Source organism: Prinia subflava, chromosome 4 (assembly GCF_021018805.1).
Source record: "Prinia subflava isolate CZ2003 ecotype Zambia chromosome 4, Cam_Psub_1.2, whole genome shotgun sequence".
In the NCBI taxonomy this organism is placed as follows: Eukaryota; Metazoa; Chordata; class Aves; order Passeriformes; family Cisticolidae; genus Prinia; species Prinia subflava.
Window position 1 is genome coordinate 577562 of NC_086250.1, and position 20933 is coordinate 598494.

At 43.2% G+C, this 20933-nt stretch overlaps 1 protein-coding gene across 8 annotated transcripts in view; it reads left to right on the forward strand.

The window, feature by feature from the left end:
• WNK1 (WNK lysine deficient protein kinase 1) overlaps nt 1–20933 on the forward strand; it is a 99394-nt gene that overhangs the window by 33001 nt on the left and 45460 nt on the right. For all 8 annotated transcript variants that reach the window (XM_063395070.1, XM_063395063.1, XM_063395064.1 and 5 more), the window contains exons 3-4: nt 2618–2838; nt 4883–5040. In XM_063395070.1, the coding sequence (XP_063251140.1) occupies nt 2618–2838; nt 4883–5040 (379 nt within the window). The remainder of the gene's footprint in view (nt 1–2617; nt 2839–4882; nt 5041–20933) is intronic.

Genomic DNA, 20933 nt, shown 5'->3' on the forward strand with positions numbered 1-20933 from the left:
TTTATCTAATTTTCTGCTAAATGTGTAGTGCTAAATATTTTTTCTCCCTTTTTTACTCCTTTATTCCTCTTACAGATTTAATATTTGGATTGGCTTATGTGGTGTCATAAGCAAGATGATAAAATAATAATAGACAATTATAAAGTAGGGTGTAGGTAGGAAGAAATACCCCAGATTTTCTGTCTGTGGGATTATTTTGTACCTCAAAATAAGAAAGTCTTTTTATTTGATCCACAAAGAAGTAATAGGCTCTTTAATTGAAGATCTTTTAAACTGTGGAGTTCTGGCTAGGGTGTTCCCCCACTCTTGTATAGCCAGTGTTTTAGTTGTGATTTAGTTTATTCTAGTCGACTTCACTTGAGACTTGACAGGTAAACTATATGGGAGATTTCTGGTGTGCCTTAATTTAGTATTTCCTGTGTATGTGGCATATTCCTAGATTTACACTGTTTGCTTGTGTTTGCACACATTTGACTATTACTTCTATATCTTTTTTCAGTATGTTACCCTACTTCCATTTGATAGAAGTGATGCCTTTCTTGTTTTGGTGCTTGAGATATAGGCATCGTTGTCACTTGATGTAAAAAAATGAACAGAGTACAAGTGTGATGATATCTTAAGGGAATTTTTTTTTTTTTAAAAAGGATTCCTATAGCCCCTTGAGCTCTGTGTAATGTAATTACAGAAACTTTATCTGGAAACCTCCTGAGGTCTCTTGAAGCCCAAGTTATTCTATCATAGTAGGAAAAGTGAAAACATACTGGCTAGTGGACTTGTCTATTTTTGTGTATTTGTGTGTGCTTCCATTTTAAGTTGTGTTCTGCAGTAAGTGACACGTGATTTAATTCAGGACAATATTATGGCATGACAGCCACACTGCATTATGCATGGTGACCGTTGGATCCAGGTCCTTCCAAAGTGAGGAGCTGGCAGTGGAGTAGCACATTTGTTACCAAGAATGTCATCAGGGGTTCCAGATGCTGAACTGAAGTGCCCCTGCCGTGTGATCCTTGGAGCAGGCTCAGGAGAGATGAATGAGCTGTGTGTCAATAGCCAGAATTCAAGGGGTGGCTGATGTGCTTCAGAACCTCCTTCAGTTTGTCTCCTTCCTTGGCTTGGCTTTTCCCCTGCCTTTCTCTACGTTCTGAGACCTCATTTCCTCTGGAACTGTCTCAATTGCTTTTACAGATTTGTTTTCACAGCAGGATCATTGCTAGCAACTTGATTTTCCAGATCTTGTTTTGAACTGGAGAAATTAAAGTAAAAGGGATGAATACACTGCATTTCTGTGTTGGAGTTGATTGATTTCATCAAGACTGTATCTCCTGATTAAGTGGACCTGCAGAAGAGACTGACCACACCATAGAATAACTGAACACAACTTGCTTTTAGTTGAAGATTGTAGTTGCTGGACTCCATGCTGGTCACAGAATTTGCCAGCAGTCTCGCTCTAGTGTGAAACTGGTCTTTATCTGACCCTGACTGAGTGACACTGCCTGACCAAGGATGCTGTCCTTGCTCTGCAGAGTGTGCCAGTCCTTTCTCTGCGTGTGTTCCAGCCCTCTTCAGAAGGGACACAGCAGCTCTTCACTTAAATTGTGTTACCCAGAGAGAGGCTGAGAGGAAGCCCTGCTGGAAGGCACTGAAAACTGTCAGAGGTTATTCACCTTGTGGCATCTCTAATCTGCTGAAGTTAAGGAATAGAATAAGATCTTAGTCCTAGATCATGCTCATTGAAAAAATATTTTGGGTATGAAATTCGACTCTTCTGTCATGGGGTTTCAAGGAGTGGCAAAGATAGAACAGTTAAGATTGGGTGGCATTCTGCCTGCAAAGGGATACAGACTCATGTATGAACTCTTCCACCTCAGTTATTTGACAGAGCCTTTTAAAAGATTTCTCTGCCCTGTCTGTATCTGTCCAGTTTTGAAGTAATGAGTTGTACCAGTTGGATTCAGATGAGCAAACCCTGTCCTGCACCAGGGAAGGGATCTCTTAAGAATTTCTAATTTACTTGATAACTCCACAGGTAAATTTGAAGCAGATTTAAAATGTATTGTGGAAATCTCGAACAGAGTGCTTGGACTACTCTTGTAAATGAGGGAATAATGATTTCAGAGCTCTTGAAGTTTTCCACAGCTCTGTGCTTTGTTGGTTATTGATGTTTTGGATCTAGTGACCCACCTCCCCACCCAGTTATAATTAATCAAGGTAGAGGTTGTAAGTATTTAAGAAGTTAAATAGATAAAGAGCTGTAACTGATGAGCCTTGAATTATTGGTCATTAAAGCAGTGCCTTGAAATTTAGCAATCCAACTGCCTAATTACTGTAGAATGAATTTGTATGCAGACAAGTTATCAGCTGTGTACACTAAGCTTTCACATTTTTGTTTCATCGTTATAGTCTGCTGGCTAGAGGAAAGGGGATAGGTTTTGTTAAGGGGAATCCTCTTTAGCTCCTCTGAAGTCCTGAAACACCCAGGTAGATTTTAAAATAGAAGTTTAAATTTATACATGTCTTTAATTACTGGTTTTTTGCTTCCAAACAGCAAATGGTGTAGTTGATTCTACTATTTGTTAGCAGAATCTGTTTAACCTGTTGTTACTTTTTTCATTAGGTATCTGAAAAGATTTAAAGTGATGAAAATTAAAGTGCTACGAAGCTGGTGCCGTCAGATCCTGAAAGGCTTACAATTCCTACACACACGCACTCCTCCTATCATTCATAGAGACTTGAAATGTGACAACATCTTCATTACTGGCCCCACTGGATCAGTCAAGATTGGAGACCTTGGTCTGGCGACCCTGAAAAGAGCTTCTTTTGCCAAAAGTGTCATAGGTAAGCCTCTCCTGCTTTGGAGGCTGCTGAGCCAGTCTGCCTCTTTGGAGACTTGAGTGTTTAAGACCTTTCCTAAAAAACATGCTTACAAAGGTACATGGTCAAAGCCTGAAAATCTGTAGGCTTTGTCTCGTGGTGCTGAGGTCATTCTGTGGTCTTAATGCAAAGACATGTTGAAATTTTGGTTGTGCTTTTGATATTTGTATATTAATATTAGCTCTTCTGGAATATAGAGTTCTTGTCCTGCCCAACAGTCTAGTGCAACATTGTTGATAAAACCACTCTTCACTACATATAAATCTCACCTTTGATGTGGTGCTGCTTCAAGAAATCTACAAATATATTTTGGTGACCAAACAACATTTTGATAATTTAGTGTAGCATTAGTTCATACAGCCAAATTTTTTTTTATTGTCACCAGGGGTTACTACTGAATCTCTTGCAGCTTGTGAGTAATCAAACTGAGGTATACCAAAGAAAGTCAATATTATATATATGTATTTAAGTAATAACACAGATTGTGGTATAACACCTTTCTCAGGGACTCTGTAGAATGTGGATTTTATGAGTTAGGAGGGTGCATTGGGAAATATTGCTTTATTCTGGCTCTGTCCCTGGGTATTCATTTATAATCTTTCTCAGAAATTGATTTGGTGGACCTAGTGTAATCTTTCTTGTGAATTCTTGAAAGAATTGGTTTTATCAGCTTTGTTTTTATAGTTGGGTGGATAGACTGCAGGGAGTTAAGTTTCTTTTGCTCTCAGTATTTAGAGCTTGCTAAAATTCAGCATTACTCAACAGTCCTGTGCCAGATTCCTAGCTGGGATCAATGGTATATACCTGTAAATTTTCTTGCAAGCTGTTGCTGAAATATTTCCTGCTTCTTAACCAGGTCAAAGTATTAATAGGGAAGAAAAGAATGGTGTTAAAAACCATAATTTCTTAAGCATATTTGTCATATCTTCAAATTTGTCACCAGAAAATTACCATCTGTTACATAGTTATCTGTTAATGATTAGCCTTTGGATAAATGACTGCAATTACAGTCTTTTTGGTTTAGCGTGGTGGAAACAAGCAATGGGCTGTAGAGTGATTGTAAGTTATCTGGAATCTGGTGTCTGCAGGAAATAATTCTGTGCTTAAATTTACAAAAAGCAAACTCGCATCTCTGGCTTAAAATAAATCTGATCATACAAAGCAGTCCCTTTGTTTGCAGAGGGGATCTGTGATGCTTCACCGGGCAATAATTTTCTGCACACTATTTAAATGGGACTTGTTGAATCTCACGCTCTGTGCCTGTAACTCAATCTCTCTGTATTTCTGAGTATTTTTGACTGTAGGATGTCCCTCACTAATGCCTGTATCTGCAGTAGGCCTATAAATATACTGCAGGTGGGAAGGTAAGTATATGAAGAAAAGGGCTCTGGTGAGTGGCCTTTGCAGAAAATTACCTTTTATCCTCTTTTCACGGAGATTTATATTTGTAACAAGAGAGCTTTTCATTGCAAGGCCTTACCCGAACCATCCTACTTCAGCAAGTGGATGGAGAGCGCCAGTCAGAGACTAGCTGTGGGCTCTTACCAGTACTACTTCTTTTGCAGCAGAGGGCAGTCAGGTAATCTGTGAAACAAGGTTTAATGCGCCTCTTTTCTTGCAGGGAGAAGAGGTAAGTGCCTTAACTCTCCTTAGTATTTGGTTTGCAGCCTATGGCTAGTCTACAGTTTCTCCCTCTCCTTATCCCCTCCCCTCCCGTTTGATTTCAGGCTAATCCAGTCTGTTGTGATATTTGTATCAACTAACATACCTAAACCAGGAACTGCATCAGATCTCACATGCCACTGCTATTCCATAAAGGCCTTGCAATGGAAGACTCACAGAGTGCATTGGTGCAACAGAGTCACTAAGGGTCTCCTCCCTCTTCTTTTTGCCTCCACTTTCTCTTGTCTCACAGGTCTGCCCAGCCGCTTGCCCCTGCGGTGAGTAACGCCAGCGGCCTCTGCTCGCTTTGAGACATTTAGAGTCTGAATCGTTCTTTTAATTTAAGGTACCCCAGAGTTCATGGCCCCCGAGATGTATGAGGAGAAATATGATGAGTCCGTTGATGTATATGCTTTTGGGATGTGTATGCTAGAGATGGCCACGTCTGAGTATCCTTATTCTGAGTGCCAAAATGCCGCGCAGATCTACCGCCGAGTGACCAGTGTAAGTCCCTCCTCAGTGCCCAGTCTGAGGCTGCTGCTGCCAGCAGCACAGCTGGGAACACCAGGGCTGTGCAAGCAGTGTGCAGAGAAAAAGCTGAAAAGAGCCTTTTTTGGGATGAGTGCAAAGTTACGGGGTGGTTGAACTCACAGAACATCTGTCAGGAGCTTGTAAAATATGTGAATGGAAATAAAATTTTGCATGTGTTCATGCAAAATACTCTCTTCTTTCACTATATACTCTTCTTTCACTATATAAATAGGTATTACATAGGGTTTAAAGAAATATGAGGAGAGCAACCCCCCAAACCAAAGAGCATAATGCACTAGAATAATACCAGATTATTTCCTAAGCCACTTGGGGGACGGTGGAAGTAGTTCTGTATTGAAGCAGAGCTGGTAACCTTGTTCTCTGCAATAAAGCTGGATAACAGATTTGAGCACTGGCTTAGCTGCCTGCCAGTTACCTAGAGTGATTTTAATAGTTTATTGAATTCTGAGTGGCCCTTAGCTCCTGTTTTGGGGGCACTTCCTATAATGATGAAGTGGAAACACTTGATAAATAGCAGGAAGCTATTCCACCCTGGTAAGTACTGGGCAAGTGTAGTTGTGGAGGCACTGTGGGAGAAAAATACGGCTGAGAAGGCAATCAAGAGATTAGAGCTGGCCCATCTGACCAGACAGGGGAACATGCAGGCTCTGAGTGTAGGAAGCAGAACTGCAGTGCTACAAATGTGCAGGATGGTGTGGCTGGATTTAATCTGTGCTCTGTGAAGGCTGTACCAGTGCAGTGAAACCAACATGTTCAGCCTTGTGGCCTAAGCATTCAGAAAGAATGGTGAGGTGGCTGCCTGGGGAAATGAAAACTCGCATTGGATTTCTCAGAATACATGTGCAAAGGAGAAAAGAAAACCCCAGACTTACCTCTTTGTCCATAGACAAATGAGTTCCTGTTAATAATTTTTGTGCATATTATCTCAGAGAAGTGGCATATTTAATAAAAAAGCTTGCCTAGCTTTGGAAGAGTAGAACACTGTTATTCCTGATGTCTTACACTGCAAAAGGCAGATATAATTCCTGACTTTTAGAATTGGAGAAGAGTCTTCATGTTAGAAGCAATGAATTCTGAAAATAGGCTTGGTGAAATAAGACCAATAAGACCCTTTTTTTCAGGGAAATATTGGAGGGGCACAGAAAAAGGGGGAAAAAAGAAAGGCATAAGTGGTCACTTCAGTTTTATGTACAGATATTAGAATAAGATTTTATATACATACATATACAAAGTTTTTTTTTGGTTTGGTTTTTTTTGGTGTGTTGGCAAATTTAGCTGTAGTTTTTTTAACAGAGTTTAAGAACTAAGCTAAGGTCTAGTCCTTAATCTGTGCAGCACAGTCTGACCTGGAAGCAGTTGGTATCAATGAAAAAAGCTGTGTGTCCTCCTAGAACAGTCTCATGGTACCTTTTCCTGTGCTTAGGGGTGTGTCTTGGACAGAGCCAAGGCAGCAACATTCGGATGGACATTGCCTGATGTAACTGTGCTGCCTGTTCCTTGAGAAGGGCCAGGGGCTGGGCTGTCGGTGAGAGGCAGCTCTGGAGACCATTAATCTGGCAATCCCCAGGTCTTACAGTCATGTCTTTTCCCTGCCCTTTGAAGTACGTGACTGGAGAGCTTTGTAGGGACTTGAAGGAGAACAAGTTACTGAGAGACGTACCAGGGTTCCACTTACCTCTTGCTTCTTGTGTGCTCCTTTCTCCCCATTGCTTTTGGCTGATGGTGGAAATTCTAAGTGGATGAGAAACACTGGCAATTTTTTGGTCTGTCCAACATCACCTTCTGTTCTGCTCTGCTGATGGTTCTCAGTCAAATTTATTGGTTCATCTTTTCCCCCAACAATTTAACTTACTGCTTGAGAGCTCTTAAGGTACGCTCTGGTGTGAAATCCAGCAAATCCTTCTTTTCTTTCAGAAGAAACAAAGGACAGGAAGGTAAAGAAAATGAAATGTACATTTGTGTGCTTTGGAAGGTTGTGCTTTGGTATATTTGGAGTTTATTTCAGTGTAGTTGCAAAGCAGTTTGTTCAAAACAAAACCAACCAAAAACAAAATGTGAAGAATTTTCAAGGAAGGCTTTCAATGAAGGGAAGGCAACACTGTCTGGAAATAAAGTACAATCCTGTCTTAACTGGTAGTGGAGGATTTGGTGTTCTGTAATGTGGAAAGAGACCTGTGTTATGAAACATGTGACATTCTTTTTACCACTCCATGAAAGCTCTGTGAACCAATATGAAAAAGTGCCAGGTAGTTCTAGATTTACAAGATTTAGAAGAGTTTAGACCATGAGTGCAGTTGTTGGTGGGGGGGTGAATTTGCCAAATTCAGTACTTGAAAGGACGGTGTGTGAACCATCAGTGGCAGGGTGGAGGCAGAAAACCCCTCCTGCAGAGGTGACTGCAGCAGTACTCACCAACACGTCTCCTCCTAGTGGATGTTGCAGGGTGGGTGTGTTTTGTGGGAGATGTTTAGCACCTCCATTTCAAGCCCTTCATTGCTACCTCTCTGGACATGTTCAGGGGTGTTTTGAGGTAGCAGCTGCAGTCCTGCTGTGCCTTAAACTGAAAGGATTATTTTATCTAGGTGCATACAGAGAGTAGAGTGAAGGACAATAGGAAAGGTCTGCTATGAAAGTCATGAAAGGTCATACCATGTTGGAGCTTAAAAACCACTGAAACCCCAAAGGCAGTAAGATCAAAACGTGCAGCCACACATTGCAGACCATATGTATTTAATTAATTTCCCTCACCCTCTTTACAGGAACTATTAGGCTTAGTAAAAAGCACAGTTGCTCATTATTTTAAATCCTTGCTATTGCTTAGGACAGAATCCTGTAAAAGGTGTCTTAATGCGCAGGGTGTCCTCTCAGAACCTCTTGGTAATAGCAGCTTACATTCTTTTCTACCCTTCTGGCTGTGCATTGGTCTCTTTTTTAGGGGACCTTCAGCTGTGTTGCATTTTGACCTGACACCTTTTGTGATAAGGATGGCTGTAGCTGCTGCCCCGATACTGCAGCTTTGCAGCATTGCTCAGAGTACTGGTGCTGTTGTACCTCTGGTTCAGGGTTTTCCTCGTGGTTGGAAGCAGCTTTTTGTTAAATAAGACACCTCGGCAAGCACAGATCTAGAGTTTGGATCTAAAGGCTGAAGTTCCTCTCACTCTCATCTCCTCTCTCAGATGAGACATATTTTGGCCCAGGTAGTAATTGTTGCTTTACATTTTGGACAATAACACTGCTGCATGAGGCTGCTGTTCCTAAGGTGCTTGTTTATACTGTCTATGTGGTCTCACTGAGAAGCTCCTGTAATTCCTTAAAACAGTCCTAGGGTAAAGTTCTTGAATTCTTCTGGCCCAGGAAACACAAGTCCAATTAAACTGTTATTCTGGATCACTTTATCTAGAAGAATTCTTGAAACACAACTGTGCAGAATTTGTAGGGCTCAAGGTGTTATGCTGAACTTTGTTTTGCCATTCTGGTGAGGAGATCAGCAGTTTGACACAGAATATTGACCTCTGCTTGTACTTGCACCCTTCAGCATGCTCAGTCCAGACCCTTTCACTAGCAGTCTCTTTAGAAAGGGAAGACATCTGCATGGCTTGTCACTCAAGCATAAAGGAGCCTAGCCTTGCTCTTTGTTTTCATTAAATCACAGTGTTGCAGTTTTGTCTCAAAACCCTGTTTTCCTTATTGGAGCTGTCCTCTGCTGTTCTTTGGAAATTATTCCAGATAAATTAGTAGTCAGTGGTTAAAGAAATAGCAGCTTTGGATTTTTATGTTCCTGTGGGATGGGGAAATCTGAGGTTTAAGCAGTATGTCTCCTGAGCTGGGACTGAATGCATCCAGTGAGCACTTACTGATGCCTACGTAGCCTCAGAAAAGAAATAATCTGAGCCTGCAAGGAATTGATAACAAGCTGCACTATTGCCAAAGTGCTGTTTCCTGCTCCTTTGGTTTATTTTTTCTCCTCTGCCCTCTCGTGCAAGCACAGCTGTCTGTGTGGTATGCTATTAGATTAGGGAATGGATCCCCCCACACCTTTTTCTTTTTTTTTTTAAATTCTGCTCTGTATCCAGGTAATGCAGAGTGAAATCAAGATACATAATTCTGTTGTGTACTTGCTTGCATAAAACCCTCCAAAAAAGAGTGTAAGAGCTTGGTGAAATTCAGGAGGGTTTTGCTGTCTGACTGTGTTCTTCTCAGGAGACTGGTATGTTTTCCTTGACCTGTTCCATGCACATTGCCATTAAACAGTTTGTCATAGGAGATATTTAAAATGGGCTACACGTGCATTGAAATGGAAAAAGAGATATTTATAGAACAGACATCTTAAGTATGATTTCTTAATTTAGTCTGTTTGGGAATCAATGCAGTGAAGGCATAACTAACTGCAGTAGCTTCAGCTCCTTTGCCTCATCCTCTGATGGGACCACAGAAACTCAAGCTGTTGCCTCCAAATCTTGATCTCTAATACTTGGATGTCCCAAGGCTTAACTTTACAAGGTGCTTGACTAGTTCCAGGACTAGTAAAAAGACAATGTTTATTATGCAGATTTTTCTCCTTCTTGCATATCTACCACTAACTTAAAAATCCAAATATGTTCATTGCAATAAAGTTAATAAAACTATCCTCAGTTTCAAATGTACTAATCATTTGAGTATCAGCAGAAAACTCCCTTTTTTCTTTCTCCCCCTCCAATCATAAACTTACCTTTTAAGTTTCCTGAAGGACTTGTGCTCTGTACTTGATTTTCTCCATGGGTGTTTTGACAAAGTGAGGTTTTGTATTTGTCCCTTCTTTCACCAAAGGTCCAGTCTCTTCTCTCTAGACAAGTGTCTGTTGTCTGAGCTGGCCTTAAGCTGAGAAGGGGGAAAAAAAGAGCATTTTGCATTTTGAATTAAAAAAAAAAAAAGTTGTCCTGTACTAAAATATTCCACAGCAGGTATAACATTTTTCTTCTCTGTTCTCCAGAGCTTAAAAAAGGGCCTAAGGGTACAAGGCACATAATGAGTAACCTGACCAGGCAGTGTCTAACTGGTTTAAAACTCCCTAATCTCCCTAACTGGTGGGAACTGGAACTCACTGGTTAGGGTGAAGGTCATTCTCTTTGCTGGAAACGAGGCAGTTACAAAGTGCTGTAGTTTGGTCAGTTGGGGTGAAATGAATCTTTTCTTTAATGTCTTAAAAGTTAGGCATCATAACTGTCTAGACCAGGCAGCTGCTTCATTTTCACTAGAGATGCAGTGGGCAAAGTACTCCAGCTCTTATTATCTTCTTCTTCCTGAGGGTCTTAATTAGCAAATAAAAAATGCTAAACCTTTAGACATAAAATTAATTTTACTTGCAGTGCTTAGTGAGTGATGATTAATTTCCTCTTCTACTTCCTGGAAGCAATATCTAGCATTTTTTAAGCATGAATAAAACTGTTTTCTTTACCTTGAATGACTTAGTTTCTTGACCTGGTTCAAATACATACAGAGATATCTTTCCAATCAACCTTTCTAGTGGAAAAAGCATTGGAAAAAATATCACTGGAAAAGTAGGGGAGGAAACCCTCCAACAGAGAAGGTGATCTTCTGTGAAAGCAGGTACTGAAAGGCCACAAACCTGCAACCAAGCACTAGAAACAGATTAATTGTAAGAAAGGGTAAACTCTTGTATTCCTTCAAAGAAGAAAGTTCTGGCAGTAAAGTGTGAAATGTAAAAAAGAGTTGCACATGTGCAATTCCCTTGCCTCACACTGACTGAACTGGAGAAGGCTTAAACTTCCAGCACTTGCCTCTTGTAGCCATTGAAGCCAGTCACAAGCATTTTGCTGTAACAGCTTTGAGAGTGCAGAATCTTCCTGTGTGGGGATTCAGTCACTGACTCATCAATTCAAAAATACAGAGCCTTAAAAGTGGAAGGAATTCAAGGATTCGAAGCATTAATATCTTCAGCAGCCTTGGATGTTACTTTAGAAGTTCTCTTTAACAAGTTACAGTGATCCAAGTAAGGAAAAGCAGTGATCAGCTCGAGTCTGTAAGTCAGGCAGCAAAGCTGATGAGGGGCCTGGAGCATCTCTCTTATCAGGACAGGCTCAGGCAGCAGGACCTGTTCACCTCGAGAAGAGACAAATGAGAGGGGTCCTTACCAGTGCCTGGGTGTCTGCAGGGAGGCTGTCAGGGGATGCAGCAGGGTTTTGGTGGTGCCAGGCAGTGGGGCAGGAGGCAGGGGGACAGGAGGCAGTGGGACAGGAGGCAGGGGGACAGGAGGCAGGGGGACAGGAGGCAGGGGGACAGGAGGCAGTGGGGCAGGGGGGCAGGAGGCAGTGGGACAGGAGGCAGTGGCGCAGGAGGCAGGGGGACAGGAGGCAGGGGGACAGGAGGCAGTGGGGCAGGGGGACAGGAGGCAGGGGGACAGGAGGCAGTGGGACAGGGGGACAGGAGGCAGGGGGACAGGGGGACAGGAGGCAGGGGGACAGGAGGCAGGGGGACAGGAGGCAGGGGGACAGGAGGCAGGGGGACAGGAGGCAGGGGGACAGGAGGCAGGGGGACAGGAGGCAGTGGGGCAGGAGGCAGGGGGACAGGAGGCAGTGAGGCAGTGGGACAGGAGGCAGGGGGACAGGAGGCAGGGGGACAGGAGGCAGTGAGGCAGGGGGACAGGAGGCAGGGGGACAGGAGGCAGGGGGCAGACAGTGAAGCACAGAAGCCCCACGTGAGCATGAGGAAGAACTTCCTTTGTGTGCAGTGAGCCAGCCCTGAACAGAGTGTCCAGAGAGGTGTGGAGGGTCCCTCCCGGGGATGTTGCAGCAGCTCTGCAGGCAGGGCTGTGCCAGGGGCTCTGGGAGGCCCTGCTGGAGCAGAGGCCCCTGTGCTCCCTCCCAGCCTCACCCAGCCTGGGATGCTCTGTGGTTTGCACAGCTAAGGCAGATGACATCTGTAACTGGAAGGAAAAGGCTCATTCAACTGAATTATTTTCGAAAAGTGGCTCACTGTTCAGCATCAAAAGCTTTAAGATTACAGCTAAATCTTTTTTGTCAATATTGATGTGAAACAAGCTTGGTTTGAAGTAAAGGGACCTATTTCTTTCCTATGTTGCTCACTGATGAGCCTGGATTGTGTCTTTTGGCAGTTTTGAACAGGATATGATTTTAAGATGATCAGGAATTAAAAGTAGTGGAGGATTGTGAGCATTGTTGAGTTGGATAAAGTCAAGTGTAATTTAAGTTCTGAAATGTGGTAGTAATGTGGAATTTCTAGATGTATTTTTAGAAACCTAAGTAAGCTCAGAGAATATGGGCTAAATAATGTATCTTTTAAAAATTGAGAAGTTTTTAAAGTATCTTTTAAAACTATGATCCTAGTATTTCATATTCTGTCCTGTACTGACATCCATTTAGTTCTTACATTAAGTGAGGTTAATTTAACAGGAGATGGGAAGGTGTCTCTTAGGAACAGGGAGGTGATAAGTGTTTTTAAAATGCCTGGCTCTGCAGTGTGATGAGAACCATTACAATTCTGAGATTGGTGGATCACTGAAGCATTCCTGTGGGGAGGAATGCTTCAGTGGTCCTGATGGTTCAATGTTATTTCTCATGGAGTGCCACCAGTTAAAAATATGACACTGAGAATGCATAGGCTGCTATTTCTTGTCCTGCCAGCTGTACTGCTATAGTTGCAAGGGGTAGGAATGGGAATACTCCAGGCAAGTCTTTGCTCCTATTAGAATAAGTCTGAAAATAAAAGGCATGAAGACTTTTGGTGCATTGTTGGAATTGTGCACTATTTTTGGTGTTTGCAACATTACCTTAGGCCTTTTAAGTAGCTAATCCTTTCTAAAGGCTAGTTCTGGTACCAAATGGTTTTTGTGGCCCATGTTACCTCATTTTTTTAAAATTCAGTTCAAAGTCCAGTGGAACTAATCTGTGGCTTTTGAGTTCCTGTACATGAGCTTAAAAATGAGTGCAGAGCGATGATTTTGTATCAGAGTGGGAGCAGATTATAGCAGAGGGTGCAACTAATACAATTTTATTTTTCAAAAACATGTTTTCCATACTGAAAATAGAAGACAGACACTTCTAGTATTGTGTCACTGTGGCATTTCTAAATTTATATAAGTGAAATGTGTGTCTAGGTATGTCTGGTTTTGGTTTGTTTTTGAAAGCCATTTTCAGGCTTTAGTCCCAGTAAAGCAAATATATTCGCATTATAGAGGCAGCATCCCTCCTTCTGAGGGTGAGGTTAAAGAACCGTGCACGATAGATGCAGCTGATCTTACCTTTGTGCTTTTGGGCAAGACTAAAACAGCTGGTCCCTGATCTGCTTGTCCAGTCAGACTTCACTGTTTCAGAAGGACCTCTGTCCTCATACTGTGTATTTCTAAACAAGGCCCTTTTCACTGTTCCATGCACTGATATGCTAATTGTTTGCCAGCTGTGCACTAAGAAATTGTGTCCTGGTTACAAAATTCCTGTTCTGGAGCTTGATTAATTTCCTCTATACATTACAATTGCTGCAATTGCAGTAGCTCTTGTGATTAATATTTTTTTTAACTGAAACAATGTTCTTAGCTTCAGATTTTTTTGACTTCTAAAATAAATTGATACTTCATTTACCTGGTGGTTCTGAAGAGCAGTGGACTTCCATGTCTTCAGTAAAAACTTCAAATAACTTTTGCTGGGCTGGATCGCTTGTCAGTGGGGCAGTTCTGAGCCATAGCATATCTTCTGCAGTAGTGCAGGGCATTTCAGTATTGGCACAAATACAGTGGGTTTAGCTTTAGTTACTGCCTTTTACCTGAGGGTGCTGGAAAGGATTGCAGCCAGGGATTTCTAAGAAGAGTTATGACTAGTTCCTGTTCAGACTTAAGTGTGTGGGAGCGAAGTAACAGAACTGTAGCCTGCTCTGGCAGTCTTGTAAGGCTTTGAATGCTGTGAAACCTCTGGCTTTAGTGGATAAGAGTAAGGTATTGAGACACTGCCAGAGAAGCTGGGTGAGAGGCAGGGTCGGTATCCTCCAGCTCTTGGGCTTGCAGATCACCTGTAGGATATGTGTGTAAGGTGATCCTGAGGGGTCATTGCTGCCCAAATGAGGAGTCTGTTTCATTCTTTTCACCAAAACCTCTCTCATACAAATTTAACCTTAGGAAGAAACAAAAATGTTTGAGTGTGTCAATCAAGATACGGATAGACCTTATGTGTATAACAACTTTAATTCTGTAAGACTGGCAATTTGTTGTGATTGACCTCTGACTTTTTTATTAGTGCCTCAAACATTTTTTGATGTTAGGTGGTAAATTGAAGAGGAGGAGTTTCTAAATTGTGGACGGTGAGGTTGCAGCCAGCATGCTTATATAAATTCTATAGTGTGCTCCTGAACTCTGGGCACACATGCTTACCTGTTGGTTTGGAAAAAGCAAAGGATCATCAGGCTTAAATAACGTGCACACCTGCTGTGCAGAGGGTGAGGGCTGGTTGGTTAAGGTGTTTCAGTGGCATAGAGCTCTCAGATAGCCGAGGTGGGAAATGTTGATGTGGATGATGGCAGATCTGTCCAGTTCCAAAGGTGCAGTTGCTGCTTTTGATCAGAAGGGAGGACAGCGAGGCCTGTCCCAGCCTGAGCAGTGCCTCATCAGCTGGCTCTGCCTCACCAGAGCTTTCATCTGCTTCCACTGCTTGGATTGCAGTAATATGTTTACTCTGCTAGGATTCTGATCTGGTACAGAGCTTATTCTGCAGGATTTACCAATTTCATTCTTGGCAGAATTATCAATTGTCCAGAATTAATTGCTATGAAAATACTGACATCTGTGGAGCTGAATTCTTACTTCTGTTTAGTATGCTGCATTTCTATTTTTTAAAAAAACTACTCTAGTTTGCTTTTTAACCAGAACAAGGAAATCAATCCTCTGTAGGCAAAGCATGTGTCTCTTGAACTGAATAAATCTTAAGCTAACTATGTATTCAGTTCAGCTGGGGAGAGAATTATCAGTTTCAGGTGTATCCTGTGTGAAATAAAGAAAGAACTAAATCTGAAAGATTGTTGCTAGAACAGGTAGTAAGATTAAGATGAAGAATTAGAGATGGTGAAATGGTTAAACGTGCAGGTTTTGAGGGCTGGGTAAGTAACTAATTGCAGGTGGTGAAATTTAGGAGATCACGGGGTAAACCAATTTCAATGCTATATGTACCATTGCCTGAGGGCTTCTTTGGGACTGGGGGAAAGAGGTTGGAGCTTTTTTTCCACTGCAATCATAGTCTCTCTCTAAATTCCTGAATTAATGGTTTGTGGCAGCCTGGGACTGGCTCAAACTAGAATGGTAACAACTTAGCAGAGAGGAAATATAGACACTTTAATGACTTTGTTTGTGTGATTTGACTTTGCTGCTGGTGCTGTTACCTTCTGGACTGCAGTGTTAGAACATTTTGTTTGAGAAGATTAATGACTTACTGTAGAATTCTTTTCAGGCTCTTAAAATTAGAGCATCTTTGAAAAGAGCCAAGTATGGGTTGTGGTTAGAATGGGTCAGGTAGAGAAGCTGAAATGCTGAATGTTCTTTGCAGGTCATGCCATGTACCCCAGAGAAGTGTAGCCTTAATGAAGTGTGCAGAATGTTGCTTTTGCAACGCTGATGGTGTATACCTAAAAACACTACTGGTATAATTGTGGTATACTTGAGGAATGAATATGTTATTTAGGGGTGAAAAGTGATCTTGATAATTCTAAATTGAATTTTATCACAGTACATCACCACTAGTTTGTCAAAATTAGTTTAGTAACTTCATCTTGAAAACGGTGTATATGATCCTTCTTGGCACTGCTCCTTATGTCTTTAAAATAATAAAACCCAAACTCTGAAGCTATGGCCAGCTGATTTGATTAATAAACTGGTTTTACAATGGTTGCTTGGAACTAGATACCAGAAAAAAAAAAAAATTGAACTTCAGGTTGAGGTCTGAAGTCTAGTGAGAGATACTAGTAAATACAACTCTGGATTGTTTTATGCATGTGGTGTAAAGCAAGCAGCAACGCAGCTTTAACCCTGTCCAGCAGTCTGAACATCACCTTCCAATCTGTGCCCTGACATTAAGGAAGAAGGAAAAGGAACGTAGATGATGTTGCCACTGGTAGCAAAATGTGTTAGACTGTCTTAGTGCTGACTTGTGTTAGGTCGGACTGGTCAGCTGTGTGTGTAGTGCTGTAGCTCCGTGGGAAGAGAGGAGAACCAGCAGCTGCCTCCACTGCCCTGCCCCAGGCACACTGACCATCCTGCCCCGGGCACACTGACCATCCTGCCCTGCCCCGGGCACACTGACCATCCTGCCCTGCCCCGGGCACACTGACCATCCTGCCCTGCCCCGGGCACACTGACCATCCTGCCCTGCCCCGGGCACACTGACCATCCTGCCCTGCCCAGCACACTGACCATCCTGCCCTGCCCCGGGCACACTGACCATCCTGCCCTGCCCCGGGCACACTGACCATCCTGCCCCGGGCACACTGACCATCCTGCCCCGGGCACACTGACCATCCTGCCCCGGGCACACTGACCATCCTGCCCTGCCCCGGGCACACTGACCATCCTGCCCTGCCCCGGGCACACTGACCATCCTGCCCTGCCCCGGGCACACTGACCATCCTGCCCTGCCCCAGGCACACTGACCATCCTGCCCTGCCCCGGGCACACTGACCATCCTGCCCTGCCCCGGGCACACTGACCATCCTGCCCTGCACAGCACACTGACCATCCTGCCCTGGGCACACTGACCATCCTGCCCTGGGCACACTGACCATCCTGCCCTGGGCACACTGACCATCCTGCCCTGGGCACACTGACCATCCTGCCCCGGGCACACTGACCATCCTGCCCTGCACAGCACACTGACCATCCTGCCCTGCACAGCACACTGACCATCCTGCCCTGCCCCGGGCACACTGACCATCCTGCCCTGCCCCGGGCACACTGACCATCCTGCCCTGGGCACACTGACCATCCTGCCCCGCCCCGGGCACACTGACCATCCTGCCCCGCCCCGGGCACACTGACCATCCTGCCCTGCCCCAGGCACACTGACCATCCTGCCCTGGGCACACTGACCATCCTGCCCTGGGCACACTGACCATCCTGCCCTGCACGGCACACTGACCATCCTGTCCCGAGCACACTGACCATCCTGCCCTGGGCACAGAGCTGCCTCCACTGCCCTGCCCCGGGCACACTGACCATCCTGCCCTGGGCACACTGACCATCCTGCCCTGGGCACACTGACCATCCTGCCCTGGGCACACTGACCATCCTGCCCTGGGCACACTGGCCGCCCTGCCCGGGCACAGAGCTGCCTCCACTGCCCTGCCCCGGGCACACTGACCGCCCTGCCCCGGGCACAGAGCGGCCTTCACTGCCCTGCCCGGGCACAGAGCTGCCTCTGCAGCAGCAGGAGGCACCTACATGGTGATCACTGCCAGCCTTACACTCCTGAAGGAAGCCTGGGTGGGGAGTGGGCAGAGCAGCCGAGTGGGAGGGCGGGGACTTGGGAAGGAAAGGATCCCTGTGCTGTCACTTCTTCCTCTTGCAGCTGGCTGGGCAGGCAGAAAGGGACGCGCTTACCTCTTGCTTAGATTGATTCTTTCTGTTCAGTGTTAGAGTGACACAGGCAGGTATTGAGCTCAGATCTCTGCAGCCTCATGTACTGGACTTGGAAAATAACAAGAGGTGTCCAGGAGAAACAATGCTCCCTTCTAACCTCGATGTCTGCTTTCCTTCCGCTGTGCGTTAAGTCCACAGCCCAGTGCAGTCCCATCGGAAAATAGCACCTTGCTAATTCTGTGCTGTGTGTGCCTCTCTTTTCCTGATGGATTTCACAAAAAGAGAGATCTGTCCCATATTTGTGATTGTTAATTCCCACTGCTGCTGCTCTCACAAGGATTGTGCTAAAGAGGTAAGTAAGAATTTCAGCTCTGTCAAGTGTGTGTAGCCACAGGAAAGTATTCTGGAGGTGAATTAGAGTTCTCCATAAATCTTTTCAGCTGCTTTGCATTTGCACAGCTTGTTCATTAGCTTTTAAACTTTACTTTTTCCCCTGCAGTTTTTGTAAATGTAAATTAAAATCCTGACCATCAAGGATGGAACATTAGTTGATTATTTTCCACCTATGGTTTTGTTCCAAATATAAATATTTTTTCTTAAATTTAGACTATCTGAGGGTATGTAACACTTCATCTGCCTTCATTTTGATTTGTTGTAGAAGTTACACAGCATTGGTTGTACCTTCTCTAATGAAGTAAATTATATTTTCAGTATCTCGTGCATTAGAACAAGATGTTAAACTACTGACTCAGTAATCTGGTGATCTAAGTAATGCAAAATGTTACATGTTTCTAGGCAAAAATTATGGAGAAGAGTTCTGGATAGCTCATACTTCGGGGTTTAAAAGTTTCCTGGAAGTTAAGTATTTTTAAGAATACCTAACTTGCCTTTAGTTGATCAGAGAACCGCATATGTTGAATTTTGGAACATGTTTTTTCACCTGGTTAAAATCTGATAAAATCACAAAATTTATCACATCTAAGATAAGTGAAATATGAAAACTTTCTTATGCTTAACATGCAAACTGTGAGTTTTTAGTTTTGTATCTGTGGCTACCTACATAAATAACCATATTTTAGAAGTATTCTCAAAATCTAATCTAGTGATTGTCATTTTGAGTTGGTGCTTCTTTCAAAATGAGCTGTTCTGCCCTGACTGTCCTTCTGTGAGTGTTTGAGCCTGAGCAGCAGGGCAGGGAACCTTCAGCTCACTGGAAGCTGCTGCAGCCTTTTTTGGCTGGATTTGTTTCAAGTCTGGTACATGCTGTGATTTGGTTCATTATGCAACTGTATAAATGTGTTTGCTGGCAAAATAAAGGAAGTTACATGGGTGTGGGAATGGGAAATGGAGAAAAGGAGGCTGTCGCTTTCAGCAGCACTGCCAGTTTGTGTGATTTTAGAGCAGTTGCTTGAGAAAATGCTGATTTTCAGGTGTGCCTGTTATACCTGTCTGCTTTTCTTTTCCTTTGTGAGAGCTTTTCTTGCTGTTTCTTTAGCAAACTCAGAAATAATGCTAGTGGGATTTGGCTGTTTGGTTCTTAATGAACTAGTAGCTTTTTAACTGAACTCTTGGATTGAAATTCATAAAATGGGGTATTGTAAAATGGGCCTTATGGAAGGACCTGAAGATTTTGGATAAGTGTTTAATTTCTTTAAGCACTGAGAAATGCAGGGTAGCAGACTGAATTACTGATTTTAGAATCTATCCTTAGCTTTAACTTTCCAGGCTCTGTGCAAGAACAGAGCATGTGGTTACAATAATTAACAAGAAAAATCATATCCTGGCTTCGTTATGCTGATAATTTTCTGTACCAGTTGTCTTCCTCATGTTAGCTTTTAGTTTTCTGAAATGAGATTGTCACAGATCTGACATCATCCTTCTGCTGCCACGGTGTAAATGAATGTCAGTGCAGGCTGCTATGTCTGAGGCTTGAGCTGTTTAGGAGGCTTACGTGTGTTAAACTTGGGCAAATTTAGATGGGAATATATGCAATAAGGAGTCGAATAATTATTGCATAGGTAATCTATGGTATACAGGAGAGCATTTAATTATATATAGAAGTATCTGTACTCCATATATAAACCTGAACTCCTGGGACCATTTTCATTGTGGTCATAATGAAAGGTGGTTGCCTTTGACAAGTCAACTATATGAGCAGAGTTTTCTAAATCCCTTTGGAGTGCAGAGCTCTGTGTCCTGCTTGGAAGCTGGAGATTTGTGATAAGGCCTGGTTAGTCTGGAACTTACCTGTCCAAACTTGGGCCTGATGTTTTATCACCTGAGGCATTGATTTTCTTTAGGCTTAACAGTCAGCAAAGCTTCTAAAGGCATTCGGCTGATGTTCACTGGCAGCCTGTGTTTCAGTGCTTATTCTAGTCACAGTACAGTCTGCACTTCTGTGGATTTCAGTTGCTAGAGTTTCACAAGGGCAAAGTGCAGACCAAAGAAATAGATAACCTTCCTGTTATAAATGTATACTGGTTTTTATCAAATAAATTGTTTCCTTTCTGTGGTGTGGGGTTTTTGTGTTGGCTTTTTTCTTTTAAGAACTCCGAGAACAGGGTCAGTAGTTGCAAAGACTGCCAAGGTTTAGACTCAGACTTTTCTGTTTCAAGGCTCATTTCCTGCTCACAAGAGAGGGATGGGGAAGGATCATGTCTTGATGTCTTTGAAGGATATTGAGAGAAGTATTTTCTGTTTAGGGCACGAATCACAATGCTTGTCTTGTACTGCTACTTCATTTTTTTCTGTACTTCAGAGCTGTGGTTTTCACTTTGTGTTTAGTTGTCATTCAGCAGTGACTGAGGGTCAGATGTATCAGGTGTATAATTTCAGGATTGTTCAGCTTGAAAACACCAGCTCTGTTCAAACATTTGAACAGCATGTCTCCATCCTCTTTCAGTCTGCTGTCTTAAATAGAGTTTGAAACTAAAAGCAGAATCAAGTTAAATTGGGTGCCAGATTTTGTTGCTGTGGACAATTGGCCCCAGACTAGAGGTTTTGGCCGTGATTAGGTGATGAAGCTTGGCTCTCTGCCTGAAATGTTTTTCAGAATTCCCAGATGGTCACATCTTGTGGCACGTTTGTTCTACTGCTTGGGGTGGTTGATCTTCTTTAGATTTTGTTTTGCTTTCCCCCTGTGGCTTTAGTGTGTACTGGAAGAAGGATTGCTGTGTATCGCAGAAGGGCTTTTGTACAGGCCTGTACTGCTAAGCTCATTTCCCTGAGCTCACAACAGCAGTGACGCAGGAGTGTGGTTTGGGTAGAGCAGGCCTTTGGG